The following is an 11,337-nucleotide window of genomic DNA, read 5'->3' on the forward strand; positions in this document are numbered from 1 at the left end:
GTCCCCACTGTCCCAGTGTGTCTCAGGGAGAGCTGGATATGAACCGTCCCCACTGTCCCAGTGTGTCTCAGGGAGAGCTGGATATGAACCGTCCCCACTGTCCCAGTGTGTCTCAGGGAGAGTGGGATATGCAACAAAAAAACTTTCCCAATTCCCTAACCACTGAGCTGCACACATAGACACGTCACACACATACAGTCCCTCAAATAGACACATCACACACATCACACACATACACACATACACTCCCTCACATAGACACGTCACACACCCTCAAATAGACACGTCACACACATACAGTCCCTCACATAGACACGTCACACACATACACACATACACTCCCTCACATAGACACGTCACACTCCCTCAGATAGACACGTCACACACATACACTCCCTCACATAGACACGTCACACACATACAGTCCCTCAAATAGACACGTCACACACATACACACATACACTCCCTCACATACACACATACACTCCCTCACATAGACACGTCACACACACATACCCTCCCTCACATAGACACGTCACACACACATACACTCCCTCACATAGACACGTCACACACATACACACATACACTCCCTCACATAGACACGTCACACTCCCTCAGATAGACACGTCACACACATACACTCCCTCACATAGACACGTCACACACATACACACATACACTCCCTCACATAGACACGTCACACACATACTCAGCCTGGAACGTAATTCAAATGATCCTTCAATTGATTTACAAATCCTGACTGAAAAGAGCACGTCACAGACCTCTTTGGGTAAACCGACCTTGACAGAAAATAATTTATTGAGGTCAAATATTAACAGCAAAATCTCTCTCTCTCCTCTCCTCTCTCTCTCCTCTCCAATGTCTCTCTCCTTCTCTCTCTCTCTCTCTCTCTCACTCTTTCTCTTTCTATTTCTCTCTCTCATCCTGTATCACCCAATTCTGTGTTCTGTGTATTTTCTACAGTGTATATTTACACGTGTATAAACATCCAGAAAATTCAGGCACAAACAGAAATGTGGCTCTAGAAAATACTTGAATCACTATATCAAAAGTGCTTTGGATAAATAACTACAATTTATTCCATTCATCAAAACAAATCGAGATAGAAACCCCCCCCCCATTCCTTTGATTGTCTCCACCACACTAGTCTTTAAACCTGAGCCGTACCCTGCATGTCTTCTGCCAATGTGTTGAATGAGGAAGTTATGGGGCGCATCAGCGTCTATTGCATATAAACACAAGGGTTGGCTTTGTGCTGCCCAGCATTCATCACACGGTGAGGCATAACGCTCCTCTGAGAGTGTCCCGCGGCGCGGTCCATGTCGCGGCCGTCCGACCACTGGGGTGAGTCCGCGGGCTCCTGCTTGATGGTCTGGCGCGGTCCGTGACCTTTGAACTCGTAGCTCAACTTGTCCTGCTGCTGCTGCTGCACGTAGCCCTTGTTGCTGTGCTCCATGGGGCCGCTTGCGTACACGTCGATGCAGTTGATGCTCTGGCTGCTACACAGGGGGTCTGGGTGGGACAACCTCTGGGGACTGAACTGGGACAGGTCCTTATTGACCTTCAAGGGCCTGCTGCCACTGCCCGCCAGGTTATTATAGTTCTGGAAGTGGCCGTTGTTGTAGGGCGGGCTGATGGGGCTGATGCCCGCCTTGCCCCTCTGGCACGACGAGTACTGTTCGTAGTAGTCCGCCTCCGACTTCATATGGAGGCCGTTGTTGTCGATGTAGCTGTTGCCGTCGTGGTAGCGATGGTCCAAGGGCTCCCGGCAGGGCCACGGACGGCCATACGTGTCGCAGCCATTCTCCGAATCCGAGTCCTGCTCCACCTTGATGGGCATCTCAGGCAACAGGAGGTTGCCATAGCACTCGCTCTTCACCTCCTCTCCCACGCAGTACAGGTCCAAGCCGCCAGGGCTCTGGAGGCTCTCGTACATCCTGGGCACGTAGATTTCACCACCTCGCCCTCCTCCATGGCACATGCTGGGGGACATGCGGTAGGGCTTGCCATAGTGCCCACCCTTCCCGAGTCGATTGGAGGGGGTGTAGCCGCCACTTTGCCCCCCCCGGATGGGCCCCGAGGCAGGCCGCATGGGCCACAGGGAGTCCAGGCCTGGGCCTTTGTGGTGGGGGACGCCGCCCATGGAGGTTTTGCAGTAGTTGAGGGGCTCGTCCTGTCCACAATAGCCCCCCTCTGTCTTGTACTTGAGGCTGTCTTTGGAGAGGGGCGTCCAGGGGGCGTGGCGGCGATGTTGGGGACCACCAAGTTTGGAGCAGTTGAGGAGGAGCGGTTCCCCGCCATCGACTACCCCCCCGACACTGCCAGCCTGCCTCCTCAACTGCTCCTCTCTCTCACTGCAACATGGAGGAAGAGAGAGAGGGAGGGAGATTAGTGTGATGCATTTGATACAGGGAAAATGACAGAGATGATACAGGGAGAATGACAGAGATGATACAGGGAGAATGACAGAGATGATACAGGGAAAATGACAGAGATGATACAGAGAGAATGACAGAGATGATACAGGGAGAATGACAGAGATGATACAGGGAGAATGACAGAGATGATACAGGGAGAATGACAGAGATAATACATGGAGAATGACAGAGATTATACAGGGAGAATGACAGAGATGATACGGGGAGAATGACAGAGATGATACGGGGAGAATGACAGAGATGATACGGGGAGAATGACAGAGATGATACGGGGAGAATGACAGAGATGATACGGGGAGAATGACAGAGATGATACGGGGAAAATGACAGAGATGATACAGGGAGAATGACAGAGATGATACAGGGAGAATGACAGAGATGATACAGAGAGAATGACAGAGATGATACAGGGAGAATGACAGAGATGATACAGGGAGAATGACAGAGATGATACAGGGAGAATGACAGAGATGATACAGGGAGAATGACAGAGATGATACAGGGAGAATGACAGAGATGATACAGGGAGAATGACAGAGATGATACAGGGAGAATGACAGAGATGATACAGGGAGAATGACAGAGATGATACAGGGAGAATGACAGTGGCATTATTAGGCTTGGGCTTTGATCCAGGTTGGAACCTTTTGAGATGAGTTTCCATAACCACACATAACTATGATTGGCTATGAAAAGCCAACTTACTCCTGAGGTGCCGACCTGATGCACTCTCTAAAACCACTGTGATTATTATTATTTGACCCTGCTGGTCATCTATGAACATTTGAACATCTTGGCCATGTTCTGTTATAATCTCCTCCCGGCATAGCCAGAAGAGGACTGGCCATCCCTCAGAGCATGGTTCCTCTCTAGATTTCTTCCTAGGTTCCTGCCTTTCTAGGGAGTTTTTCCTAGCCACCGTGCTTCTACACCTGCATTGCTTGCTGTTTGTGGTTTTAGGTTGGGTTTCTGTACAGCACTTTGAGATATCAGCTGATGTACGAAGGGCTTTATAAATACATTTGATTGATTGATTGACATCACTATGCAGTATTTTCATTTTTTTTTACTGCCAAATATTAATAACAAAAATAAACTTTACAATATACTGCTTAGGCAGTAGCAGGGCACTGCTAAAAGCCCCTGGAGTGACGCAGTACTTGATGTGATTGGTCGAGATTTCACAATGAAGTGGACCACTCACGTCCCTTGACCCCTATCCCACCCCTACAACACGGGTGAGTGGTAGCTAACTAGCTAAGTCTTCCTCAGCATAAGGGTTGGCTAATGCTCATAAGCTAGCGTTAGCGCTTAGCATCCTTAAGCTATTGGGAGTCACGTAAAGATGCACAATGCAGAAATCGCTCTGCCATTTCCTGGTTGCTAAAATTATAATAGTTCGCCTAGTTTCAGTTTATGTGACAAAACAAGCAAGTATAGTGTAGAGAATCATTATATCATCTAAACCGCTGTGAAATATATTTTCCATCACCAAAAAATATAGTATTTTCAGCTGTTTGAAGCTGGTGTAGAAAATGCAAAAAACAAAACTTAGGCGCGGGAAGCGTAGAAATAGCGCAGATCTTCCGCTTCTTAGACTTGCTTTCAATGAGAATTACAGATCTATAATTCACATTTCTATGTGAATTTGGTCGAGTTGACAAAACAGTTACATATTGCAGCAGTATATTTAGTGATTGGGCAAGCTAAGGATGTTGATATAAGTCATGATATTAGGATTTATTTATTTTTACATTTCATTTGAAATTATTCTACTGTCAAAATTGCTTACAAAGTGCAAATAAGATCTTTTTTTTTTTTCATAAAGTCAGTGTCTCCCAAAACAGAGTTTTGTACCAGAGTATGTAACAACGTAAATGAAGGTTGGGTTTGTTTCAATCCTGCCCGCAGTTGACAGCACACAATAATCATCCATTTGGAGTTCAGCTGGACGCGACCTGATTGCAAAGAATCTGGTAAATTTGGGTTGGATTTGGATATCGTTATCGGGGCTAGATAGGGACCATTCAGTAAATTACACATTGTATGAGGGACAATATGTTAAAATTCCAACACCTGAACATTTCAATGACTTAAAAACCTCAAACTTACTATAAACTTACTTATTACTCACTTATATACTTACTATACTTACTATAAGTTGTAGCAATTCATATACAAATATCGAAAGCATTTAATGAGAAAAATAAAAGTGTGCAACATAAGAATATCGTCTCACTGACATTATGTAATTTATTGACGGTCCCTAACTAGACCCGGAGGTAGTCTATCCAAAGTCAAAGTCAGGTGATGATGTCTCCTTCCTTACCTATATTCTAGTGTAGTGATGATGCCCCCTTCCTTACCTATATTCTAGTGTAGTGATGATGCCCCCTTCCTTACCTATATTCTAGTGTAGTGATGATGCCCCCTTCCTTACCTATATTCTAGTGTAGTGATGATGCCCCTTCCTTACCTATATTCTAGTGTAGTGATGATGCCCCTTCCTTACCTATATTCTAGTGTAGTGATGATGCCCCTTCCTTACCTATATTCTAGTGTACTGATGATGCCCCCTTCCTTACCTATATTCTAGTGTAGTGATGATGCCCCTTCCTTACCTATATTCTAGTGTAGTGATGATGCCCCCTCCTTACCTATATTCTAGTGTAGTGATGATGCCCCCTTCCTTACCTATATTCTAGTGTAGTGATGATGCCCCCTCCTTACCTATATTCTAGTGTAGTGATGATGCCCCTTCCTTACCTATATTCTAGTGTAGTGATGATGCCCCCTTCCTTACCTATATTCTAGTGTAGTGATGATGCCCCCTTCCTTACCTATATTCTAGTGTAGTGATGATGCCCCCTCCTTACCTATATTCTAGTGTAGTGATGATGCCCCTTCCTTACCTATATTCTAGTGTAGTGATGATGCCCCCTTCCTTACCTATATTCTAGTGTAGTGATGATGCCCCTTCCTTACCTATATTCTAGTGTAGTGATGATGCCCCTTCCTTACCTATATTCTAGTGTAGTGATGATGCCCCTTCCTTACCTATATTCTAGTGTAGTGATGATGCCCCCTTCCTTACCTATATTCTAGTGTAGTGATGATGCCCCCTTCCTTACCTATATTCTAGTGTAGTGCTGATGCCCCTTCCTTACCTATATTCTAGTGTAGTGATGATGCCCCCTTCCTTACCTATATTCTAGTGTAGTGATGATGCCCCTTCCTTACCTATATTCTAGTGTAGTGATGATGCCCCTTCCTTACCTATATTCTAGTGTAGTGATGATGCCCCCTTCCTTACCTATATTCTAGTGTACTGATGATGCCCCCTTCCTTACCTATATTCTAGTGTAGTGATGATGCCCCCTTCCTTACCTATATTCTAGTGTAGTGATGATGCCCCCTTCCTTACCTATATTCTAGTGTAGTGATGAGGCCCCCTCCTTACCTATATTCTAGTGTAGTGATGATGCCCCCTTCCTTACCTATATTCTAGTGTAGTGATGATGCCCCCTTCCTTACCTATATTCTAGTGTAGTGATGATGCCCCCCTCCTTACCTATATTCTAGTTTAGTGATGATGCCCCCTTCCTTACCTATATTCTAGTGTAGTGATGATGCCCCCTCCTTACCTATATTCTAGTGTAGTGATGATGCCCCCCTCCTTACCTATATTCTAGTGTAGTGATGATGCCCCTTCCTTACCTATATTCTAGTGTAGTGATGATGCCCCTTCCTTACCTATATTCTAGTGTAGTGATGATGCCCCCTTCCTTACCTATATTCTAGTGTAGTGATGATGCCCCCTTCCTTACCTATATTCTAGTGTAGTGATGATGCCCCTTCCTTACCTATATTCTAGTGTAGTGATGATGCCCCCTTCCTTACCTATATTCTAGTGTAGTGATGATGCCCCTTCCTTACTTATATTCTAGTGTAGTGATGATGCCCCCCTCCTTACCTATATTCTAGTGTAGTGATGATGCCCCTTCCTTACCTATATTCTAGTGTAGTGATGATGCCCCTTCCTTACCTATATTCTAGTGTAGTGATGATGCCCCTTCCTTACCTATATTCTAGTGTAGTGATGATGCCCCTTCCTTACCTATATTCTAGTGTAGTGATGATGCCCCCTTCCTTACCTATATTCTAGTGTAGTGATGATGCCCCCTTCCTTACCTATATTCTAGTGTAGTGATGATGCCCCCTTCCTTACCTATATTCTAGTGTAGTGATGATGCCCCTTCCTTACCTATATTCTAGTGTAGTGATGATGCCCCCTTCCTTACCTATATTCTAGTGTAGTGATGATGCCCCCTTCCTTACCTATATTCTAGTGTAGTGCTGATGCCCCCTCCACTCTTGTGCTTGCCCCTCATCATCATGTTGTTCATCTTCATCTCAGTGATGGAGGGCAGCAGAAGGGGCACGGCCACACAGAACAGGGCCAGCTGGGGGGGTAGCGGGGCCCCCGAGCCCCACTTCCTCTTCTGTCCTTGGAGGAACTTGAGTCGGCCCTGGATCTGCATGGTCTGTCAGAGGGAGACGAGGTCAGAGGTTACAAAGTGAAGTGTTTTAGTGCACACTAAAGAACATGGTCATGTCAAATAAGTTATTTTTTGCCAGATGCCATTTAGAAGCCTATACTTTGAAGCGAAATAATAATGTACAAAAATTAATTATGGCATACAACTTGTCGATCTCAGCACTTTTAATTAATGAGGAAAAATAACGTATTTGATTGAGACAAAGCCAAGTTTTCATTCAGTCACAACAAGCCTAGAGAATTAACAGCACGACCATAGTTGTGACACCGGGACACTGAATTCTGTACAGTCATTTAAACATTATTTTTATTTTTATCTCTCTCTACTCCCACATCATATTTGAAATAACTTTCAGACTAAACACTTTATGACACTGTCAGGAACCATTATGACCATCCTGGGTCACTTTACTTGGATTAAGAAAATGCACTTTGTGACACCGTTTGACAGGAGGAACTCTGTTGACCTTTCCAACTTCAAGCCACATCAATTTCCACTGTTATATCCAAACCTCCAAACTGATCGTCAGACCTATGGGAGGTGGACCAACGGCTCTAAATAGCAAATACATCTGTGTCCAAGCACCAAATCCCTTGGCCTGTTACGTGCGGGATAGGGATAGGGGCACATTCTATTTATACCTACACTCAAGCTACAATTTCAGCAAAAACTTCTGGGGAAGTTAATCCCAGTCAGCTCTCATTAGAAGCATCGTGGCTGGCTGGGGTCTCTGGCAGGGTTCATCTGACTCACCAGGAAGCCAGAGGTGCTGTCCAGCAGGCAGCGCACGCGGGACATGAAACAACGGTTGAGAAAGCAAGAGAACTCAGGAGCGACTCCCCCCGTCTCCTGAGAATGAAACAGGCTGCTCACCACCAAGTCTTCATCTGTATAGAAAAAGACAAATATTCACTACAATGCAGATGTAAAATCCAGTTTTGTACAGTAGACAAGACCTAAAAAATACGTACAAGTGAACATTGCAGAGTAAATTATGTTTTCTCTCTCTCTCACACACACACACACACACACACACACACACACACACACACACACACACACACACACACACACACACACACACACACACACACACACACACACACACACACACACACACACACACCATCTCTGGCGTGGAGAGGCATCATAGTTTTAGTGGGAACTTTCCACTCATACTTTGGCCATTAATCACAGAGTCTGCTTGGTTGTTGTGAATAGAGAATAACATTTGATAACAGTGACTCTTCTTTTTTCTTCAAAACGAATAAACAGTTGCAGTCTAGTCTGTTTAATGAATCAGTACTCGTTACTCACTCACTCTGTTACTAGGCAGAGGGCCTCCCTCTACTAAACCCCCGTAACCCCCCCCCCCCCCATACTGTTGCTGGTACTTATATACACACCAGTTCCTGAGACTAAGTGGTGCTGGCTGGGGTTCATGGCCCAGTGGAGCTGTCTTCTGAACTCTTGTCGGTCGTCCACATGGACATAATCAAAGACGTTTTGGTGCATCACATCCGTCTGCATGAGGAGAGAGAGAGAGACAGAGACAATAACACAACGAGCCCCCCCCCTCCAGAACCTAGAACCTATAACCCCACGAGCCCATTACCAGATCGCCCTCTGCTTGAAGTATTGGTGAGATTCAGGGTCGTGGCCTATTGTGTTGGCAAACAGTGGTGCCCTCGCCACTTAATCTCTGCCGCGGGTTCACTGGGTCGGCCCGACGGTCTCACACGCAGACCCCAAAAAAGATCTGTAATGGGTCTGGTTAACAGGCCTCTAATGGTGTGATTTTTGTATGAGTTTCAAAGCTGGATCAAATCTTGTTTAGGTCATTTTCTATCTGGAATAACTTTTTAAAGAATGTGACTGTTTGAATGACTGAAGTGTAACATATTGCAGTGAACGCCTTCACACAACTTGAGTTAAATTGGGAATTCAGAGCAATATCCTCAAACAGCTGACATATTTACTGTAAGATTCAGTAAAGAGCAGCTGGTTGTTGATGTTTTGTATTTATACTTGTGTTGCTGCTGAATTCCTCAAGGCCACAGGACAGACCCCACTGATTCCCCTACAGTACACTACAGTGGCTCTTGGCTCTCCAATGTCACCGAATCACAGGGAGGAGGGGGGGGGGGGGCAAAGAGTGCAAGCCTTGTTTGTTCAAACATTGCGTGACACCAGCTCCCTAAAAGCAGAGCAGAGCAGCCCTCCTGAAAACAAGGCCCTTTTTTACAACCCAGCCCAAATGTGTAATGCCTCTTTCTTAACCAGCAATAGCTGTGCTTTCTGTCAGGGAAATTACAGATTCCAACTGAAATATTCAACCTTCCCCCCCCCCATAACTTCCACATTGGAGACACGCAAGGTTTTTGTTTTTTTCACAAGATTTTTGCACATGGCAAGCGTCACCACAGCTCCCAGCGGCAGACAGATCGGATGTCTATTGTGTGAGGTTCTCTCTAAAACAGAATAGTGATGTTTTCCCTGGATCCTCGAGTTTAAATTTTCAAAAGCGTAATTACAAATGGAACAAATAGGATCAAAGCAACAACACTGTCTCTGCACCGTTTCAGCGGTTTTCTTGCGGTGTCGTCCCCAGAAACGCTCCTACATTTTGTCTCCCGTGTTGCATATTAGTGCTCTTGTCTGTTTGTCTGTCTTCACTATGGCTTCTTAATTATGATGAGAAAAGATTAACAATGTGTTTCGACTCCACGTCATAAAAACTTCAATCGGGATCCTGCTTTATAACCCAACAGAAATAGAATACTGTCGTTTTTTAATTTGTTTTTTTTATTTTAGGGGGTTGATCATCTTTAATATTGCAGATAGATTGTGGCTTCCATCAATGTAATAGTCTGCATCATTTCCAATCACCCAGGTATTTTTTGGGGGGGGGGGTAAATATACAGTATGTACACTACTGTTCAAAAGTTTGGGGGTCACTTAGAAATGTCCTTGTTTTCCATGAAAACATACATGAAATGAGTTGCAAAATGAAATAGGAAATATAGTCAAGACGTTGATGACGTTATAAATAATTATTTTTTAAATTGAAATAATAATTGTGTCCTTCAAACTTTGCTTTCATCAAAGAATCCTCCATTTGCAGCAATTACAGCCTTGCAGACCTTTGGTGTTCTAGTTGTCAATTTGTTGAGGTAATCTGAAGAGATTCACCCCATGCTTCCTGAAGCACCTCCCACAAGTTGGATTGGCTTGATGGGCACTTCTTACGTACCATACGGTCAAGCTGCTCCCACAACAGCTCAATAGGGTTGAGATCCGGTGACTGTGCTGGCCACTTTATTATAGACAGAATACCAGCTGACTGCTTCTTCCCTAAATAGTTATTGCGTAGTTTTCTTTGGGTCATTGTCCTGTTGTAGGAGGAAGTTTGGCTCTAATTTAGCGCCGTCCACAGGGTATGGAATGGTGTTGCAAAATTGAGTTCCTTCCTTCTTCAAGATCCCTTTTACCCTGTACAAATCTCCCACTTTACCACCAAAGCACCCCCAGACCATCACATTGCCTTATCAGCCGCTTTTTCACAATCACAATGAAATGCATCAGACATACAGATAACAGTTGTAAGCTGCGAATTGAAGAGTCAACTTTGTGTGTCTGTGTGTACATATGAGTTGAAGTTTGTTTTGAGCCAACTACACATCATACAAATTATGAATTGAATGGTTCAGGTGAACAATGATTCATACTGCGTGATCTATCGTGAGTTTGTCCATACTTCCTTTTTACCCGGAAGGAGCCCCCCAACCCTGTGACCTGGTGTGAAGAGATAGTGGCCTTTAACTGACACCTCCACATGTTGTATTTTTATCTCACCTTTATTTAACTAGTCAAGTCAGTTAAGAACAAATTCCTATTTACAATGACGGCCCTACACCAGCCAAACCTGGGCCAATTGTGCGCCACCCTATGGCACTCCCAATCACAGCCGGGTTGTGATACAGCCTGGATACGAACCAAGGTGTCTGTGGTGACGCCTCTAGCACTAGAGATGCAGTGCCTTAGACTGTTGCACCACTCGGGAGCAACACGGAAGGTCTCGGGGTCACTAGGTCTCCGACTGACACCTCCAGATTGTCACCAGGTGTGACTGTATATTAATCTGTGTGTCTGATTGCCCTGGCCATTGGGACAGCAGTCTCTACCACGCTGACACTGGGTGTAGTGACCCCTGTCTCAACTCACCACTGTCTATGGGGGGGGGGGGCTCTCTCAATGTGCAGAGTACACACACACACAGTCCCTCCACTTTACATGGCATACTAACCTGCCACTGC

At 45.0% G+C, this 11,337-nt stretch overlaps 1 protein-coding gene across 2 annotated transcripts in view; it reads right to left on the reverse strand.

The window, feature by feature from the left end:
- Nucleotides 1–614: 614 nt before the first annotated feature.
- The window catches only part of LOC109909829 (uncharacterized), a 126,335-nt gene continuing 115,612 nt past the window's right edge, over nucleotides 615–11,337 (reverse strand). For both annotated transcript variants that reach the window (XM_031796861.1, XM_020508873.2), the window contains 4 exons: nucleotides 8,428–8,545; nucleotides 7,775–7,908; nucleotides 6,801–7,006; nucleotides 615–2,378 (listed from right to left, as the gene is read on the reverse strand). In XM_031796861.1, the coding sequence (XP_031652721.1) occupies nucleotides 1,247–2,378; nucleotides 6,801–7,006; nucleotides 7,775–7,908; nucleotides 8,428–8,545 (1,590 nt within the window). In that variant the 3' untranslated portion in view covers nucleotides 615–1,246. The remainder of the gene's footprint in view (nucleotides 2,379–6,800; nucleotides 7,007–7,774; nucleotides 7,909–8,427; nucleotides 8,546–11,337) is intronic.

This window comes from Oncorhynchus kisutch, linkage group LG18 (genome assembly GCF_002021735.2).
Source record: "Oncorhynchus kisutch isolate 150728-3 linkage group LG18, Okis_V2, whole genome shotgun sequence".
Classification (NCBI taxonomy): Eukaryota; Metazoa; Chordata; class Actinopteri; order Salmoniformes; family Salmonidae; genus Oncorhynchus; species Oncorhynchus kisutch.